Genomic DNA, 21,603 nt, shown 5'->3' with positions numbered 1-21,603 from the left:
AGTGACATTGATGGGAATGGGCGGAGCCAAAGTGGAAATGGGCAGGTCTTACTATACATAAATTGACCGTTTAGGCCTAGTTCACACCTGCATTCGGTATTCCATTCGGGGAGTCTACATGGGGACCCCTCCCTCCAAGCGGAATACCGAACGCATTGACAAGTGGTGAGCTTATGGAAGCACACGGACCCCATAGACTATAATGGGGTCTGTGTGTTTTCTGCGCGGTGTCCGCACCAGTCATGCGGAGAGGAAAGTAGTTCATGAAGTACATTTTTCTCCACGTGACTTCTGCGGAGACCGCACGGAAAACACACGGGCCCCATTATAGTCTATGGGGTTCGTGCGCTTCCATAAGCTCACCGCTTGTCAGCCGTAACCATGAACATATTTCAGCCATAGTTCTAACTGTCCATGGAGTCCCAGTTTATGGACCCCCTGACATATGGCCATAGACTGCCCTCAGTCCAGAGGCCTCCCTGCACTGTACACTGCGAGCAGGGCTGCCACTAGAATGGAGTTGAACATAGTATAGAATACTGTGTGCATGGGGATAGAGGCGGGGCTCTGTTGGGCATATAATACTATGTGGGGGGCCACTGCTGGTAATATAATATGTGTGTGTGCGGGGGGGGGGGGGGGGGGCACTGCTGGACATATAATAATGTGTGTGTGTAACACTGCTGGGTATATAATACTATATGGGGGACCACTACTGGGCATATAATACTGTGAGGGGGGGCACTGCTGAGCATATAATACTATGTGTGTGTGCATGGGGGAGGAATACACTGCTCAGCATGTAAGGGCTAGTTCACACGGGGCCAAAGGGGTGGATTTTGACAGCAGAATCCACGTCATAATCCGCACCTTTACAATGGTGGTCCATAGAGACCACTAGCGAGCTGCCCTTTCTTCAGGCGGTCAATATGGTCAAAATCCGCCCCACCGCCCCCGTGTGAACGAGCCCTAAGACTGTGTGGGGGCCACCACTAGGGGGAGGGGCCCAAACAATAGTTTACACCAGGTCCCACAAGACACTTGTTATGTTACTGCCCCCCCCCTTAAGATACCAGCAGTACATCAGAGACCCCTCCAGCACACAGTCCCATGTAAAACATCACTCTCTTTTCAGCCTCCTCCACCATGCAGTCCCATGCAAATCAATCCTATCTCTCTCCTTCCATCCTCCATTACCACAGCACAGCCCTCACTGCTCTCTCTTCTCCATCTACACTTGCTCGGCTCCTGCAGCCTCTATACAGCACAGAGCAGTGACGGACTAGGCCCCGCCCCTACCAGGAGCAGCTCCGCTCTATCAGGACCTGCACTGAACACTGCGAGCAGTCTCCATTCCCTGCAGCTTCCTCTTCCTGTGTAACTCATATATATATCCATATTCGTATTAATGTACAGACAAAGGCATAGCTTGAAGCCCCTGGAAAAAAAAATCCATTCCGGGGCCCCTAACCTGTCATTTAGAATAGTGCTATACTTTATATGTCCTAGAGACATTTGGGGGCCCCCAGGGTCAGTAGTGACTGCTACTGCAGATTTTCCACACAGATTTCAATGCAGAAAATCTGCATCTTTATGCATTAGTATTGGGGTAAATTCACATGGACATATCTGGTGCTGATTTTGAGTTGGATTCCGTCACAAAATCTGCTCCGAATTCCATATTCAATCTCCTATTGTATTCAGCAGGACACTGTGTCCTGCCCTATGTTACCGCACAGAACAAGGTACTCAGACGATTAGACCCATAGGTGTGAGGTTTATTAATGAAAGCATACATACCAACCAACTTTCAAAGAACAGAAAGAAGGACAAAATGTGCGGGGTGAATAGTGAATGGCAGATTTAGCTCCACCCACTTCTAAATTGACTCCTCCCATCCCTATCTATTTCTCTTTGTGCTCCACACACAGTATAATGCTCCTATAGTCACCCTAATATTATGCCCCACATTACAATGACTGGGCTCCATAGAAAACTTTTGACACCCTCACACAGCATAGCACCCCTCTTCCTGGTCCCCACACAGTATAATGTCCCATTTATACACACTATAATGTCCCAAACTGACCATAGCGGCCCCTCCATCATAGCAGACATTTTCCTTCATGCCTCAAAGCTCTGTCATCACCCAGTACAGTAAAGGGATATGAGAGCAGGACTGGAAATCAGACATGCAGCCCTGGCAGCCCCGTTTCTAAGCTATGTTCTCATATCGACATCTTATCTCCCCTTAAACTGTCCATACACATGAGATGTATTCTGGCTGCAACCAATGATTTCAGCTGGCCTGGCCGATCATCTACTAGGTATTGGGGCCTGCCAACACTTCCCCCACAGTAGTAGAGGAGGGGAAGACTCAGATATGTTGGATTTCAACATGTCTGATCCTTTTGCTCACAGGGAGATCAGTACTGCCAGTGGCGGTTTAATCCCTTGTCCCCTTTCAGCATGCATGCACAGCTCAGCTAAGCATGCATGTATATTGGGGATCAGGATGAATAGCTGTTAGTAGAATAAGCATTTGGCTAACAGGTATGTGTACGGCCAACCTTGGTGCTGGGATTTCCATGGATGGCTCATAATCTGAATATCTGCTTTGTAGCATAAGGGTAAACTCACACAGGGTTTTTTGGTCAGGATTTTGAGGCCGTATCCGCCTCAAAATCCTGACCAAAAAGACGGTTCCCATTCTGGAGTGGAGTGCGTGACTGGATGCCGATGCACTGCACCGACATCCAGTTGCAGCTATCTGAATTTTGGACCAGAACCTGAGGCGGCCTCCGCCTCAGGTTCCGGTCCAAAAAACACAGTGTGAACTCACCCTCAGCTGTGACTCAGTGTTCAAAAAATGTGTCAGGAACTTTTCAGACAACTAATGAGAGAAGTGTAAACTTAGAATAGATAGTCTGGCATAGTTTAGGAAGTTGCATTGTCTAAAACTTAGAAAACAGTAGTAAATCTGCCGTTATGATTTTTATTTTTTTTAGCTAAAGTTAGCAGTGGATTTCCTTTTGAAGCCACTCTTCGCTTCGGCTGAAAAATTGCAGCATAATCTGCAACAGAAAAAACAGCTTGAGGCCTAAGGCCTTATATACACGATGGTAAAAAAGGTTCCCTCTTTTATATGGATGACCTATCCTATAAACAATAGATCATCGATATTAGATTGGTGCAGTTATAGAATCCCGGCAGCCAGCTGACTGAATGAGCCATGGCATACAGACAAGTGCTGCAGCCTATTTACTGTATATCAGAAACTGCACGAGATATTGCATATCTGCTGCGCCTAGCAGTCAAGCTTAGCCCAATTTGCCTGAATGGTAAAGACACTACAGTCACTAAGATTCAGGCATTTGGATCAGCTGATCGGCAGGGGTGCCTAAGGTCTGCACCCACCCAATCCGATATAATAATTATACATACACACAAGTTAGAAAATCAGCCCACAGTGATAATAATAATAATTATTATAATAATAAAAGAAACAAGACATTACAATAAAAGTTTTTTTTCTTCTTAGTAATGAGTTTCAAAAAGACTATATAGGGGATAGAAAAAAAAATACAAAAAATAAAACTGACATAAAATAATTACATAGTTAAAATATACATAATAAAATACAGGATGACTAAAAACTGGCTGGATTCTTGCCCAATGTGAGCACAATCTCCTTCAGTTTTGGATCTTCTGCCCAGTTGACACAGCTACCCAGAATCAGTCTCTGAAGTGAAAGAAGGGGAAAGCAAAGTTAGCCAAAAATATGACTGTAAAAGAAAACTTTTATTCTAGGTTTAACACAGGAAATGGTGTCGCTTGGTTCAGACAGTATAGAATGCTTATTCAATGACAGAAAAGCAGAGTTTTTGGTGGGGACCCAACATGTCCATTTTTGTCCCTGAGGCCTAGTTCACATCTGCATTTGGTAATCCAGGGAGTTCATATTGGGACCCCCCCCCCCCCCCCCGAACGGAATACTGAACGCCTTGGCATGTGGTGAGATTATGAAAGCACACGGACCCCATAGACTATAAATGGGGTCCGTGTGCTTTCCGTGCGGTGTCCGCACGGAACATGCAGAGAGGAAAGTAGTTCATGATCTACTTTCCTGTCCGCATGACTCATGTGGAGACCGCGTGGAAAACACATGGACCCCATTATAGTTTATGAGGAGTGTGCCCTCACTGCACACCGCTTGCCAATGTGCTTCGTAGTCCGTTCGGGGGTCCCCATGCGGACTCCCCAAACAGATTACCGAACACAGATGTGAACCAGGCCTGAGGTGGATGTATCACACCAATGTAAGAGTATGGGTCAGTGAAAAATAAAACTTATGGCATCCATGTGCCATCCATTTTGTTTTTTGTTTTTTTTTTTACAGACCCAAAGACTAAAAGTTGAAGTGTGAATGAGACCTTAGACTGCATGCGTTAGGTAAGGCGAGTTTCCACCCACTGAAACAATACATCAGGAAAAACAGAAAAACACGTGTCCTGTTTACTCGTTACATTTTTTGGGCAATTTTTGACACGATAGCAGTGATGTTCTGAACCACAAATAATAGTTCACCTTACGTCTGCAGTGCACATTAAATAGGTTCATAGGCCACTGTACTCACACCACATAGGGGCCAAAGAAAGTGCTGTTAGCTTCTGTCTAGCTGGTATAGGTCTATTTTCCAGAAATAGAAAATGTATATCATGTGCTATAAATTTTGTCAACATGGAAGCGTGTGTGTGGCACATGCAACTCAGTGGTGTCTACTAAACATACATATTCATATACAATCCTCCAGATGGATACCCACCACTAAAGCAGTATGAAAGGATCCTACTGTGGCTTTAGTATTTGTGCCTTGTACCTGTCTGCCGTGATTTCACCTAAATCCCAGGAAAAACAGCTTGGGGACAGCTTGCCGGCGGTCACATTAAAAACCCATTCATTTCAATGGGTTTTTAAAACAAACCGCCAGTGTCCGTATGCAGCCTCACCACCGTGAAACGGGTTTTGTTTTTTTTGTTTTTGCACGGACACAGTCGACTGCTGTTTCACAGCAGAGAAGCTGCATACGGAAACCGGTGGTTTGCTTTAAAAACCTATTGAAATGAAGGGGTTTTTAAACTGACCACCATCAAGCCGCCCCCAAGTAGTTTTTCTGGGGATTTAGGTAGAATTACGGCAGATAGGTACAAGGCACAAGTGTGAACACTGTATTATCTGTACATAAAGGTGACTGTATGTTAGCCTCTTTTTCTTCAGGCTTATAAAGAAGCGGCCGACTCCCCTCTAAATAATCCATATACCCTAATAAAGCTTTAAAAAGTTTATATCCATCTCTAAATTTTATAAAAGAGGGTTTCCAGTGTTCCTGAAACTGCACCACACCTGTCCAATGGTTTTAGGTGGTACTGCAGTTACTAGCATTCCCTTCAATGAAGCCACACTGCAGTGCCAGACATAACCCATGGATAGGTGTGATGCTGTTTCTGGAAGAAATTTGCAGTTCTGCAACTCTGTATACGGAGATTGTGGTTACCTGGAAAACATTCTGGATCACTGTTGTGATGTCAATTTCTTTTGCAATGTATTTATTTATTTTCCTGAAGTTTGCATTATCCAGTTCAGAAAATTTGTTGTTGTCACTTTCCTTCATGCTTCGGAGCTCTGTCATCACCTCAGTACAGGTCTCTTTAAGCTCTGCCAAAAGAAAAAAAAAAAGAAAAGAAAACAAAAAGTATTAGTTGTGTAGAAGGACCAGATAAAGGGCTAAAACTGATTCCAGTCACACCACCCTCAACTCCTTAAAGGGATCCTATCATTAAAACTCAATTTTTTCTGTGCCTGCCCGCTGGCTACAAGAAAATGGCTGCTTACAATACTGTGTAAGCGGCAGTTTTCTTGTGGCTGGCGGGCATGCGCAGTTGGCTTTGCCCTAGGCCTAGAAGTTTGAAGCTAGCGCCGGAAGAAAACGCGTGAAGAGGCCGTTCCTGAAGAAGATGGAGGCGGCGCTGGAGAGTTCTATCACAGCATTGGAGACGACCCTAGTGCTGTGAGAGAACTCATTTGCATACCGACGAAAACCAGGATTTATACCGAACGGCGGCGCAGAGAAGATATCTAAAGGTAAGAGAAGAATTCCAACATGTTAGTGAGAAAAAAAATTGAGTTTTAATGATAGGATCCCTTTAAGCTGTCCATACGCATTAGATGTATGTTGGCTGAAACCAATGATATCTATGGAACTGGTCGATCATCTAATATGTATTGGGGCCTGCCAACTCTTCCCCTACAGTAGTACAGGAAGGGAGAACTCGGATATGTTAGATTTCAACATTTCTGATCCTTTTGCTCACAGGGAGATTAATACTACCAGTGGAGGTTTATTCCCTCACCCCCATATACAGCTCAACTAAGCATGTATGTACAGTATATGGAGGATCAGGAGTGGTCAGCAGAACAAGCATTTGGTCAACAGATATGTGTACAGCTAACCTTATTTTGCAAATGTTAAATAAAATAATATTATTTGCTTATATCTTATAGACTATCTTCAAAAAACTTTATAGTCTTCAGTAGTTGATACCTTGGCTAACACAGTACAAGAACGAACATTTTCCTTATACAAAAAACTTTATAATATAATATATCATACGAGAGAACAATGCCTTTTTTTCTCCCTATCAGTATGTCTTTTTGAGTATAGGAGGAAATCCATGTAAACACGGGGAGAACATACAAACTCCTTGCAGATGTTGTTCCTTGCAGGATTTGAACCCAAGACTTCAGCACTGCAAGGCTGCAGTGCTAACCACTGAGCCACTGTGTTGCCCCAACAATGCCTTGTTCTACATTTATCAGGCTCTATTCCTTCTCCCCCAATCCTGCTAAATAACATTCAATCTGAAAGCTATGTTGAATCTGTCTTGATACATTAAGACAGATTGAAGTTCATAAAAGGTAGCAGATTACACTGAAGTCTATAGAGAAAAGGAGAGATAATTGGGGCTAAATGAGAGAAAGAAAACAGGCACATAGACTGCTGGAGATAAATATCAAGTTTCTACCTCACCCAAGTACTTTATATCAATATAACTCTGCACCTCTCTATAATGAACTATATGAAGTCCCATTGTGTGAAATGACTTTCTTTGTAATGTATCTTTCTGTCTGTATTTGAACCCTACAAATTGTACAGCGCTGCAGAATATGTTGGCGCTATATAAAATTTATTATTATTTATTATTATACTATATGAAGCTGCTGATACTTCTGAGTGAGAAAAAGTTAAAGAGCACATCTATTTATAAAAAACATTTCATAAATTAATATAAGAATTTTTTTTAATATATCTTATTAAAGAAATAGCTTCCTTCTATACTTGCTACATTGCTTTTCTCACCCTTATCTTCACATGCATTCTTTATCAACAGTCTATCTCTGCATCCAGCTTACACACAGAAGTCTACAGAGAGTAGAGGAAGAGGAGGCTGTAAACTGATGTATTGCCTCAGTCTGTGCAGTGTAGAGCAGAGCTCCCTCACTCTCAGAGTAGCAGCAGTTTCTTGTGTGTCTTTTTCAGCAGTCCGCCTCCATAGACTTCTATGTATAAAGCAACTCTGATTAATGGAAAAGCAAACATATTTCTTTAATAAGATCTATTACAAACTTCCTTCCATTTACATGTACTATTCATTTATGAAAAGCGGTTGTATAACCATGAATGGGATGATTCTCCTCTCTTCTGTGGGAGACGTCGTAGCAACAAGTCTCTACAACCCTGCTCATGGAAAACTGAAAGTTAGACAAAGCTTGTGGAGGGAAAAAACTGATAAAAATGCTAAATGCAAATCATATAATGGCCAGAAAAAGTGTTACCTCATATGCACGCACTGTAACATTGATTTATGTAAGATTTGTTGAGCTTAGGTAGACTGTAATGGTTTCACAGAATATCACTATATTGCTGAACATTACAAAGTTGGGTATGATGTTATTTAGCATTTCAGTAAGTGGACTGAAAAAATGAACGTGAAACGCAACAAGACACGGCAAAATAAAGGTTCAGAATTAAAGCACCTTACCCATTCTCTTCCTTCTGAGGTTAATCAATTTTTCTTCCAAAGCGAGGGTCTCCTTCAAGAAAGATTAAAAGAAAAAAAAATTGTTGCCGGGTCCATCAGAGCAGCTTTCTTTAGGCCTCATACACACAACCATGTGCAGGTCAGTGAAAGCAGAACTAATGTCGATCTGTGTGCTGGCTAGGATTATTACTGATTTAATGGTGGGAGCCGCTAAAACCTTACAGCAGTGGTCCTGAGCCTTTTCGTACATAGGGCCACTTTCATGTAGGTTAATTTTCCTGTGGCGTTGCGGGGGCTGGGATTTTCAGTGGTGCGGCGATTGGGCAATTCATAAGAAAAAAAAAACAATAAAGGATATATTTAACCCCTAGGGGACTAGACCCATACTATTACGACGCAGCCATTGGGTCGTAAGGCAAACCGCTGTACTAATACGGCAGAAGACCCACCGGCTCAGTCTAAATAGGCAGCTGCAGCCGAGGGTGTATTGTACTGAATCAACGATCAGACCATATCTGTTTCAGGTCCACTAGTGGGACATCAAAAAAAGTAAACAAAAAACAAAACATACACATATCTAATATATATATATATTATATATATATGTGAAAAATAAAAATTAAATAAAAGCATAAGTTTGGTATCCCTGGAATCACACCACAGCATAAAATGCAGGTGATATGCCAGTATGGCTGTAAAGGGAACGTCGTAAAAATGACGCCCATAAGAAATTTGCGCAAATGCACTTTTTCTCCAATTCCGCACAATTCTGAATTTTTTTAAAGCTTTCCGCATTGTACCAGGGGAGTGAGGACCGGGGTAGTAGTGGTAGCAGCTGCCACAGGGCCCAGGATGCTAGGGGGCCCGGTGACAGCTGCTACCACTGCAGATTTTTTTTTTTTTTTTTTTTTTTTAATAGGCCATTACCCACTGGTGTAACTCCAGCAGGTAACTGGCCCAATTTACTGCAGCGCCGGGGCTGCCTGAAGATGGATGTGGAGAGGAGCTGCCTCCTCCACAGTCCATCTTTTGACAGTAAATGAAGCTAGCAATTGCTGGCTTCACTACTGTACCCAAGCAGGGGCTGCCTTCCAGCACTTGCAACTTCTATCTCCTGCCTGCTGTCCTAAGCCCTGTGCAGGCATCTATACTAGTAGATTGAAGGACCTGAGACATGACATCATCATGACTTCAAAGGTCTTTTCATCTACTAACAGACTCAGTGTCTTTTGTGGGCAGAGCTACCCGGATTGTACAGGTCAGTGTACAATGGGGGAATGGGATATAGGCTGTGAAGGCTGTGCGTGAGCAAGAGGTGTACATGGAGGTGCAGGCTGTGTGTGAGCAAGAGGGGTACATGGAGGTGCAGGCTGTGTGTGAGCAAGATTGTGGTGGAATTAGAGGTTCCCTGCTCCATATTGCCCTCTTGCTCGCATACAGTTTGCACATCCATACCCCCCTCTTGTTCATACATACCCTGCACCCCACGTCACCCTCTTGTTCGCATATAACCTGCACGCCCACATACCCCTCTTGGGGGGCCCATGTCAAAAGTTTGCAACGGGGCCCCGCCATTCCTAGTTACGCCACTGCATTGTACATAATAAATAGTAGCATTATGAAGAACAATTTGTCCTGCAAACATTAAGCCCTCATATGGCTCTGTGAATAGAAAAATGAAAAAAGTTACCGTGTGTGGTTTTGGGAGGCAGGGAGTCTAAAACTAAAATCAAAAAATTTCCCCGATGGGAAAGGGTTAATAAACTAGGCTCATCTTACTCCAGTGCTTACCTTCTGTGATTTAAGGATCTGCTGACACAGCCCCATACTGTGCTCCATGGTGTCATGTATCATCCTAAAAAAATATGTGAAAACAATTATTCTGCCAGTATGACCCAAGATCTAAAAAGTTAAAAAGGAATTTGTGAAATATATCATTGAACAACTGCCACATAATGTCATATAGAATAAAGAAGTGCCTCTCTGCAAAGGGCAAAAAATAAGGCAAAAAATAAAGTTTATTATTATTGTTTATTTACTGTATATGGCACCATTAATCCCATGGTGCTGTACAGTATTATATTAATCCCATGGTGCTGTAGATTATTATATTAATCCCATGGTGTTGTACATTATTATATTAATTCCATGGTGCTTTACATTTGGGGGTTACATACAATACACAAAATATACAGGTAGATATAAAATGAACAATGACCGACTGGCACAGTGGGGTAGAGGGCCCTGCCCGCTTATAGTCTATGAGGGAAGGGGCTAGAGACAGAAGGTGAGGGGAGAGGCAGTTCTGATGGCGGTGTGGTGGCAGTAGTGTGATTGGAAGCTTGTGATTGTGAGGGTCAGTCTTATGTGTCTTGAATGAGTTCCAAAGTTTGGGGGATGCATGGGAGAAATCTTGGGAGATGGTTGTGTGAAGATAGGATAAGAGCAGAACATTGGAGGTTACGTGTGGGCAGGTAGCCGCAGATTAGATCAGAGATATATGGAGGGGACAGGTTGTGAATGGCTTTGTATGTCAGTGTTAGTATTTTGAACTCAATGCACTCGGCAACAGGTAGCCAGCGAGGGGATCGGCAGAGGGGAGCAGCCGATGAAGAACAGGGGGAGAGGTTTATTAAAGCAAGCAGTGCAATTTAAGGTGGACTGGAGGGAGGCGAGAATATTCCCTGAGAGGACATGGAGAAGGTTTTACAGTAATCTAAGCAGGAGATTATGAGGGCATGGACTAGCATCTTTGTAACTTCAGGGGAAGGAAGGAGCGGATTCACTGAATGTTCTTAAGTTGGAAGCGGCAGGAGGTGTTGAGGGTTTGTATGTGTGACTTGAAGGATAGGTCAGAATCCAAGGTTATCCCGAGGCAACAGACCCATGGGACAGGGGTAAACGTGATTCCACTAACTTGTGTTGTTCACAAATGGTACTGGTCAATGGTAATGGAGATGGTATTACAAAGTAGTAGTACCTGATACACAAGCCATAAAGCAATGTGTATTGACCATGGCTATATCTGTGACGGCTGCTGCAGCTGCCAATTCTGAGACTGCACCCGTGACTATACATAGTAGTGGGCACTACTTTATCACTTCATTTGTAACTTCAGAAATGGGCACTGAAGTATAAGACAGTGACAATATATTAAAGGACAGCTGCTCTTTAAAATCAATTGACTCACACAGCCACCACATGTACCCTTATACATGCCACAATGGAGTATATGAGTAGATCTGCATTTTCTCAACTAATGCAATTTTGTCACATAAGTCATATGCCAAACCATTAATTACCAATCCATACAAGTCAGGTTTACATAAAGTAAGAACTACAAGTAAATAGCCACCAGTGACACTTACTTAGACTCTGTGTTCTTCTCTGACAACTTTCTGTGTAATGCGTCATAAAACTGCATCCTACAATAAAGAGAAATTGTAATGAAAAGATCAGAAATTGTTAAAAGCAAAATATACATACAGTATTTAACTAGTCAACTGGACTGAAGTGTGATGTACAACTATCAGACAGCGCTATGAGAGGATACTCGCCTCCGCAATAACAGTGATTTGTTATGGTGCGCAACTTTCAGCTTTTCAATCTCGTTTTCCAAATGCGTAATCCTGCCAAAAAAGAAGTATAGAGTCAGCATCCATAAATGTCACTGGGAGGTCATTACCCCAATGGTTACAATGTGGTCACTGCAGGGGGTTCCCAAACACTGGAAATGTACTCAGTGTGAAAACTTGTAAGACGATTATCACCATGTCTGTATTGGCTTCTATCTATGGCACCTTTATTCACAAAGCCAGGAGTGGAGAATACACAGAGAGAAGGAATAATAGAAGACTTGAACCTTTTCTGTGTTTCTGACCTGCTCCTGGTATTGGTAAACAATGCACTGACTAAGACTAAGACTGGATAAGATTAAGGCCTTAGTCTTATCCACCAGGGTTATGCTTCTACAGTCTAATTCAAAATGACACCCACTCATAATGAGACAGATAGATAGTTAGATAGATAGTAGATAGATAGATACCATACCCCTGAGTAATATATTCCTTAGTGAGATTCTCTGTGGGAAAATCTTCTACTGACAATTCACCTGCATAGTAAAAGAACAAAGAACATGTAACACAATCACAAACACATTATCCCGGAACACAGCAGGGGATTCCAAAAACTACCAAAGGGCCAATGAAACTGTCCTGACCAGACATGTATGTCACTGAAATATGAAAAATAGACAAAATAGAAAACAAAAATACATTACCAACACAAAAAAACCCCAAAACAATCATTACAGTGTAATAAAAAACTATACATATCATACACCACAAGCACAAAACAATATAGGGGGGCAAATTTTAATCATTTTTGTGTAAATTTGAACACTAAGTCTAACTCCTATTATGTAGCACAGGTGGCGGGAACACCAGAGATGAGTCCGATGAGACTCCTCAAATTCATGTTCTCATCCTCTATTATATTATGACTCTCAACATTACCTGCTCTGATCTTGTTCTCCAGCTCAAATTTCTGACGTTTCAGCTTTTCCAATTGTCTGGATAGAGAAAAAGAAAAACGTGACTGAAAGCTGCTATGATAGAGGTTCTGGAAGAATAAGCTGCAGTTTCCCCTTTGATGAACCCTTGTAGATTATAGATTTGCAGTAGACATATTGTATTCCCAGCACCATGAACAGACTATAGGGGCTGCTCACTATGCCAGTTGTCTGCCCCTGGGTAGAGTGAAGAGGGTACTGCCATGTGCTGGTGAGGGCTATGAGAGCCCCGTGTCATCCCTGCTGATGGAATCTGGCCATACTGATGGATTCCTACAAATGACACTAATGTTTTCTGTCCAGTAACGTCACCAGCAGGGCTGTGAGATCAGGACCAATTTTTTAGTAGTCGGAAAAAAGTTCTGGACTCTGACTTCAAAATAAAATGATTAATTATTTTAATTACATTACACAAATATCTACATTGTATAATTAATGACATAGTTACATATTCACTTCCATATGAATTCAGTCATTGACTTTTTCATGCATTAGAGCAGGGGTCCCCAACCGCCGGTCCGCAGACCAGTACCGGGCCATGTTGCACCGGTCCGCTTACCGGCGGCGAGGAGTCAGCAGCTGCTGTGGAGCCGACGAGTGCCCGGGGTTGAGCCAGGACACAACACTGACGCTTGGTTGTTGCTCATCGGGATAAGGTGAGCAAAGTGCGGGGTTGAGCCGGGACCCGCTGTATGTCCGGGATTCTAGTACTATGCAGAACATGCAGCGATTCTTGGCTCCACCCCGCACTCACCTACCAAACTTTGGGCAACTACATTACACGTCACTTGTCCCTGTGACATGTAATGTAGCTGTAGTGAGGCTGTAGTGAAGTTAATAGCAGCATTAGGAGTGATATCTGTCATCAGTAGCCATCTTCATAACCTGCAGTGTCCGTCAGTTTGCACTTTCTCTTGTGTTTTCATATGTACATGATTCTAATCTACACCCCCATGCTTAACCCCGCCCCCAACCACACCCCTCCTTGCCCCCACCAGGCCATAGAAAAATTGTCTTGCTGAAACTGGTCCCTGGTGGAAAAAAGGTTGAGGACCACTGCACTAGAGGATCTTTACTGCCTCTGACTGACCACAGCTATGGGGCAGAAGCCAATGGTAGTCTGTATTCTGGCCGCCAGTGATGATGTTTCAGCAAGGATTGGCTGTAACTGTGACCTCACTGATGCTGCAGTGGGAACAAGTCAGTGTCTGGACAGAATTTTATTTTGGTGGCTGAACAACCCCTTTAAGGAATCAGTTGATCTTACAATTATACAGGACCTATCACCACCTCCAACAAGTCCAGCTCTTTACATCAATTTAACCTTTCCCAAGCAATCAATGCTGTTAGTTTTGGTGCCTGATATGCTATTTAGGGCGGGTTCACACCTGCGCTCGGTCTCCGTTTTGCTGATTTCTGTCTTCTGCTCGAGAAACTGGTGGAGACAGAAACCCAGCGATCAGTTTTCAAACCCATTCAAGTGAATGGGTTTGCAAAGTGACCACCCATGAGCGTTTTGTGTCTCTCCGTGGCAAGATGGAAACTGGCAAGATTGGCGCAGATTTGAACCCGCTCTTAGTATCTGTACTGTCCGGAGGGCGGCGTCAAGCCGGAGCAGACAAGGGGTGTGACTCTGAGCTCTGACATTGGCTACCTCTGATTGGAGCCCTGAATCACACCCCGTGCCTGACCCCGCCCTTCTGACTTTACAGAGCTTACATAGCACATCAGGCACCAAAACTACCTGCACTTGTTACTCGGGAATGGTGGGGGATAGAGGGAACATTCTAACTTTGCTAGAATCAGTGACAATTAATAAGTTATAGGAATTTGAAATGGTGGAGGTGGTGAATGATCCACAAAAGACTGGGCAAAAGATTACAATATAAAATTGCCTTCTTCCCCCCCACATGTAACTGGTTTCTGCAATTACATGTAGCAGTCTGGTTTATCATAGATCCCTGAGGTCAGTGACAATGACAGCAGGGGCACTGGAGGTTCTCTCTTTATGCCATGTCCTGCTCTTGTCCACGTTACCCCCCTACACTGGTAAATGGTGTTTTCCAAGATGTCCAGAGAGTTGCCCATGAGCCTTCTCTGACCTCTGGGACCCCCACTGATCCTGAGACGTGGGGTGCAGCTGGTCAGACAGCACGCAGACCTCCCCCCACCAATCAGGATGTGACTGCCAGTGTAGTCCGCACTCACTTCAGCAGGCGCAGGGGGCAGGCTGTAGTCTGCGGCTTGTCATCTCGGCTTCCCATTAGCGCCACTCTTCCGAGCTCCATACTCTGCTGCTCCATGTGTGCGAGTGCCCGCACATCCCCGGCCCGCTGCATGCTGTCGCCGTCTCCTCCTTCCAGCTGAGCTACATAAACACAACAGGCCTGAGATCCCGGAACATTCAAACTAATTCCCGCCAACCAAGGGGCGTGGCCTCAGAGTCTCCAGCACTGTACATACAGTAGTATAGCCGCAGAGAATCGCGTCACGGTCACATGATCGCGCTGTGCAATAAGGAGGCGGGGCCTAGACCGGTATGTGTCATCCTATTGGTGGTTTACTAGTTTGTAGTCCATGTGTTCGACTGGTTATGAATGGAGAGGCGTGGTTATGATCATGTGACCAGAAATGCACGAGCCATTTTTTTTTTTTTAATACAACTTTATTAACAGTATACATAAAGCATTTTAAGCAAGTCTTGTCCATATTTTCCCAGCATTTAGTTTATTCTCATTATGCTTTACTTACAACATTTATAATGGAGTGTGTTGCTTTACTGCATTGCTGAAAGTGGGCTGCTAAAGCACTGTTTCCCAAACCATGGGTTGCGACCCCCTGGAGTGGGCACATGGACCAAGTTGAGAAATTTCTTCCATAGTGCAGGAATGCGAGCTGCCAACTAATTGCTTGTATTTTGCAGTCCTGCAGAAGAACCTTTCATGATTTCATAGTCATGTGGCCAGTGCAGGGGCAGAGCTTGTGTAAAAAATAGCTTTATGTATAGAAGTTGTCCAGGGTTTTCTGCATACCTCCCAACCATCCTGATTTTCGCGGGACATTCACAAATTCGGTGTCCTGTCCCGCGGTCCCGGTCGGCGAGAGGTATGTCCCGATTTCAACTCATCGGCGTCCGGAGGAGGCCGATGAGTTCAACACATGCGAGTAAAACAGGAGCTGGTCACAGCTCAGCTCCTGCCTTACTGCTGCGCTCTGGCTTCAGCGTGTGTAGGCGCGATGTGATGACGTCACATCGGGCCTACAACTATGTGAGTGAGGTGAGAGAGCAACAGGGAGTGTTGGAAGGTAAGTATAAGTATTTGTGTTAAACATTGAGGGGAACATAATGTAGGGGGCCTATGAAACTGGGGGCATATGGGGGGGGAGAATGGCATCACATTGGGGCAGATGAAGGGGGGAGAACGGCATGACACTGGGACAGGTGAAGGGGGGAGAACGGCATGGCACTGGGGCAGATGAAGGGGGGAGAACGGCATGACACTGGGGCAGATGAAGGGGGAGAACGGCATGATACTGGGGCAGATGAAGGTGGGGGGGAGAACGGCATGACACTGAGTCAGATGAATGGGGGGAACGGCATAACACTGGGGCAGATGAAGGGGGGGGGAAAACGGCATGACACTGGGGCAGATGAAGGGGGGGAACGGCATGACACTGGGGCAGATGAAGGGGGGAAACGGCATGACACTGGGGCAGATGAAGGGGGGACATGAATCTGGGGGAAGAGATGGGGGGACATGAATCTGGCGGTAGAGATGGGGACATGAATATGGGGGCAGAGATAGGGGGACATGAAACTAGGGGCAGAGATGGAGGTGGGGACATGAAACTGGGGACAGATAAAGGGGTTGTATGAAACTGTGGGAAAGATGGAGGGGGGAATATAATTTACAGGTGACTATAGGAGGATTATAATGTGTGGGGGCACATGAAAAATGAATGAGAATGGGTGGAGTCAACATAAAAGTGGCCGGAGCTAAGTATGCTGCGGCGCACCGCATATTTTGTCCCTCCTTCGGCTCTTCAAAAGTTGTGAGGTATGTTTCTGTAGGGGAAGAATATGGATGTAGCAGTGCTGAGTGTGTGTGTTGGGGGAAAGGTGACTGTAGCAAAGCTGAGTGTGTGGGTAAAAGTGGATTAGCAAGGCTGAGTGTATGTTGGAGGAAAGGTGACTAGCAAAGCTGAGTGGGTAAAAGAGGCTGTAGGAAAGCTGAGTGTATAGAGGCAGTAGGCTGTATGCAGGGAGGTAACATGAGCAGCAGTATTGTGTTTGAAGGAGCAAACAGCTAGCTGTGGATACGGAGACAGCAAACCTGTGCATGCAGGGAAAGTAGCGCTAGTAGAGCTGTGTTTGGTGGAAAACATGGAGGTAGAAGAGCAAAACAGAGCCAGTATGTAGCTGAAAAGCACAATAAAGGCCAAATATAACTGGGTTTTTTTCAGATGGGACTATATAAAGTAGTGTGTGTTTGGGGCTGTGGTCGTGAATGGCAGAAAAAGGGAGTCCTGTTTTAAAGAAAATTTAGAAGCCACTGTTGCGAAGGGTTAGTCTGCTTAAAGAAGATGGCCAATATTCATAATATTAGGTGGATTTAGCTCACAGGAGTTGGCCTGGCTTGCATAATGGTTTGGTCTCCTGGAGAGCCTTCCACTGTTTAATATAAATATTCATGTATATAAAATTGGATTATCCAATGAATTTAATTTACTTTGAAACAATTCCATTAAAGTCAGTCTTATTCAGAATGAACCATCATTTGGATCTTGAGAACACTGCAATATGATAACTCTTCACCTATACACAAGACCTAAGTGTGTTTCTGGATAAAGCCTTCTAGATTTTTCTTTCGGGTAATCCACACTGAACCCAAGATTTTGCATGTTGGAATGGTAAATTCTTAGGTCCTTTAGGTTAGAATGGAGGGTGGTTTCCTCTAATTTCGTGACCAGGGCTTGAAGTTCAGTGTTCAGGTTCTGCAGAGCTTCATTTTCATTGTGGAGAATGTTCTTCTCTTTGATGGCAAGATCACGTTCCCATTTAGCTAAAGTTATTTTCTCCTCAAGGTCTTGCAATCTGCAAATTGACAGTTGTGATACACTAATATCAGTATAAAAAAGCAATGGCTGAAACATTAGTCTTATTAAAGCATCATCTGATATAAGCATACCTCCCATCCGTCCCGAATTCCGCAGGACATTCATGAATTCGGTGTCCTGTCCCGCGGTTGGCGGGAGGTATGTCCCGGTTTCAACTCATCGGCGTCCACATGAGTTGAACACATAAGCGACTAAAGGAGGAGCTGTCACAGCTCAGCTCCTGCCTTACCGCTGCGTTCCTGCATGTGTAGGCGCGATGTGATGAAGCCACATCGCACCTACAACTATGTGAGTGACCACGGAGAGAGCGGAGGGGGAGTGTTGGGAGGTGAGTACCGGTATGTGTTTTTTTGTGTTAAACATTGAGGGGAACATAATGAAGGGGGACCATGAAAATGAGAGCAGATGAAGGGAGGAGAATGGCATGACACTGTGGGCAGAGATGGGGGGACCTGAATCTGGGGGTAGAGATGGAGGGGGACATGAAACTGGGGACAGAGATGGGGGGACATGAATCTGGGGACAGAGATGGGGGGACATGAATCTGGGGACAGAGATGGGGGGACATGAATCTGGGGGAAGAGATGGAGGGACATGAATCTGGGGGCAGAGATGGGGGGACATGAATCTGGGGGCAGAGATGTGGGGACATGAATCTGGGGGCAGAGATGGGGGACATGAAACTGGGGGCAGCAATGGGGGGACATGAAACTGGGGGCAGCAATGGGGGGACATGAACCTCACTGGATCGACTCAAGCCAAATACAGATTGGTTTTGTCTTTTTCCACTTATGACAGACGAGGTTACGGAATCTTTGTCCATAGTGACTGCAAAGTGTGGTGAGGATTGGAACGCCTTGACATTGACATTAATGGTGAATACCATGCTCACTTACTTTGTCATGTATTTACTCTTCATCCTTTGGATCTTCTTCCTCAGCTGTAGATTTTCCTCCTTGAGTGTCCTGTCATATTCCTTGTGCAGCAAAATGGCTTCATTTAGGACTTGTTTATGCTGTGAAATAGCTGATACTTTCAAGAAAGAAAAAGTGTATAACTATCCCAGTATATCTTTCAGCCACTATGTATATACCATACAGGTAATTCTCTGACAGTTCAGTCAATATAACCAACTACAGCCAGCTTAACATTTAAAGCTGTTGACTGAGCAATTGTTCTGCCAGAATCTCGTCCTCCCAACTCTACCATATACATGCATGCTTGGACCAGCTTGAGCATTAGGACAGCGTGAACAACAGCACATGTCATACACCTGTAACGTATATATCGGTTCAGACTTCTGCGCTATCCTCTTGCAGTAGGGTTCAGCGCAGGAGTTGTGTCCAGCTATAATTTTATGCTTTTTGCTTTCTTGTTGTACTCTGTCTGAATACAGCTCTATCCCCTCACCACTACCACACCCATCTCTTCCACTGTTTGTTTCCCTCTGCTCCTCAAACAGTTAACCTCAGCCTTGCTTATGTGATTGACATCTTTCCTTTCCAATCAAGCCTGGGGAATATTCCTGACATCCTATATACAGTATACTGTACTTGTGACATAAGAAGGGACCGTCGCCCAGTTGTCCTTTACTGCTTAAGGTAGCTGAGACAAGCAGGTGGGGACTTCGGGGTGGGTCTAGTATTAGGGCTCATTGTCCTTGTCTTCCTTTGTTCTTCTAGGACATTCACAGCAGATGAAAACTAACAGGTTTTGTTACAACACCCCTAAAATTAGCCGTGATCATAATGTTGGAGAAAATTTTCGTCATAGATTAAATAATCTTACCGTCAGGTAACAAAGGTGTTTTGTTATTTATTGCCTTCTGTAAAACTTGAGCAAGGTGATGGTGACCGGTCTCATGAAGCACGGCACAGAAGGTTGTGAACACGTGATGGTCCTTACTTTTCAGCACATCTATAAGTTTGGCAACTTTGTGGTCTGAAGACTCTTCTAGCTTTATATCATATAAATAGATATAGACAAGGTCATTTATAGGACAAGATCATGTGAAATAACTAAAATTATGAAGCTGTAATGTGATTTATCAAGACTCACTTATACCATATTTTGACCTGTAGTTGGGGACATTTAATCTGTTGGACATTCCTTTATAATGCACATTTCCTGTAAATATGATGACACAATCTGAATGTTCTCAGAAGATGTTCTCAGAGCTTGTCTATATTGTTATACACAGCCTTACTGTTTGAGTGTTGTGCCACTGTGGCCTTCTATCTAAGGTTATGTTCACATCTGCTTTGAAGTCTCTGATACAGACGAAAATCATTGTGAGTCAAAAATCCTGCATTACAGACTTTTTTCTCTGCTGCTTTCTGTTTACAAAGAATGGACACCTGATGGACCCCATTATAGCCAATGCAGTCTGCTGGGCTCTGTGTAACTGCTGTTTTAGTGGTCCACCTCTCCATTGTTCTGGTTCCCTGATGGGACAGCACTAATGTGAATTTAGCTTAAGGAATTGTGCATACTGCATTTGAGGCCTCCTGTTATTGATATGCACTGAGAAGATGTATACCTCTGATGGAAGACCCTAATGTATGTCATTGCATAGGTATATGTTGCATATTGACTCCAATTGTAAAAAAAAAAAAGTATGCCTCACGGGATAATTTTTTTTGGGTGGCCTCATGTATAGGAAAGCAGAGTCTCCTGCACTATTCTCTTACTATATGGTTGACCAAGGATAAGCTGACGCACACCATCCCACTCAGTGGCGTAACTAGGAATGACGGGGCACCGTGGTGAACTTTTGACATGACGCCCCCCCCCCCCCCGACCGACGCCGAAGACCTTGACCGACCCCCCTCCTACGCATTCCTGTGCGCTCTATTGTGCCCCATAGTGGCCCCTGCATACAGTATTATACCCCATAGTGGCCCCAGTACACAGTATTATGCCCCATTGTGGACACCCATAAACAATTATTATACTCTGGGGTCTTTTCAGACCCCAGATTATAATAATCGGAGATCCAGGGGGAGAAAATCATAAAAAAACACTTTTACTCACCTATCTCCTGGTTCTGCTGCAGTCCTCCACTGTCAGCCTTCGCTGTAGTCCATCTTCAATGACGTCAGACGTCACATGACCCGGGACGCAGGCCGGGGTCATGAGACGTCAGACGACTAGGCCTGAAGCTTGCCCGGATCATGGAGAGGTAAGTAAAAGTGTTTTTTATGTTTCTTACCTCTCCTGGGCCTCCGATCATTATACTCGGCCCTGCCAGGATCGGTAAGTATATAGGGCCCGTTACCGGCTGGAGTAACTCCAGCCGGTAACTGTCTATTAAGAAAGAAAAAACTGCAGCGGTTGCACCTGTCGCCGGGCCCCTAATGTCCTGGGCCCTGTGGCAGTTGCCTCTGCTGCTACAGCGGTAGTTACGTCACTGATCCCATTGTACTGTAGGCCAATGGCGTTCATTGGGTGAAGGGAGTTCTATGGATATATTGAATTATACAGCAGAGTCTTTTCCTGACTGGTGTACACACCATATGTAGACCTTAGATATAATTAGTACAAAGCCTTACTTTAGAAAAAAAGCTATTTTTTTCTTACCTCCAGCAATCCTATCTGCTCAGCTGTCAGGATGCCATTTTCTTTGAGTCTTCTGTACACAGGAGATGTGAGAGTGAGATGTTTGACCATGAGCTGATGGTAATGCTCCAGAACACCAGAATGGCCAATATCCTTCCTTCCTGCAGAGCCCACTAAAATATCACAACATACATCATAAAATTAGAAATGTTGCCAGTGTAGAAGATCCAGATCAACAGTATGACTACCGATATGGGA

The 21,603-nt window shown here is 44.2% G+C and overlaps 1 protein-coding gene across 1 annotated transcript; it reads right to left on the bottom strand.

Moving 5' to 3' along the window:
• Positions 1-3,582: 3,582 nt before the first annotated feature.
• CENPH (centromere protein H) lies at positions 3,583-15,152 on the bottom strand. Its single transcript, XM_075270407.1, has 9 exons — positions 14,878-15,152; positions 12,614-12,669; positions 12,150-12,210; positions 11,657-11,728; positions 11,468-11,524; positions 9,891-9,954; positions 8,100-8,151; positions 5,555-5,715; positions 3,583-3,742 (listed from the first exon to the last, which is right to left on the bottom strand). Exons 1-9 carry the CDS (start codon positions 15,006-15,008, stop codon positions 3,650-3,652), a joined length of 747 nt encoding a protein of 248 aa, XP_075126508.1. The 5' UTR covers positions 15,009-15,152; the 3' UTR covers positions 3,583-3,649.
• Positions 15,153-21,603: the final 6,451 nt, after the last annotated feature.

This window comes from Leptodactylus fuscus, chromosome 1 (assembly GCF_031893055.1).
Source record: "Leptodactylus fuscus isolate aLepFus1 chromosome 1, aLepFus1.hap2, whole genome shotgun sequence".
Taxonomy (NCBI): Eukaryota; Metazoa; Chordata; class Amphibia; order Anura; family Leptodactylidae; genus Leptodactylus; species Leptodactylus fuscus.
Note: the sequence above shows the minus strand (reverse complement) of the source record. Positions and strands in the feature narration are given on the sequence as shown.

What these genes read in the sequence shown, in the direction of transcription:
- CENPH (XM_075270407.1), bottom strand. Translation starts at nt 15,008, where the DNA reads ATGCAGCGGGCCGGGGATGTGCGGGCACTCGCACACATGGAGCAGCAG. An exon ending in TGCCCCCTGCGCCTGCTGAA is followed by an intron (nt 12,670 to 14,877) that starts GTGAGTGCGGAC and finishes TTCTCTATCCAG; the next exon opens with ACAATTGGAAAAGCTGAAAC. An exon ending in AAATCACTGTTATTGCGGAG is followed by an intron (nt 11,525 to 11,656) that starts GCGAGTATCCTC and finishes TCTTTATTGTAG; the next exon opens with GATGCAGTTTTATGACGCAT.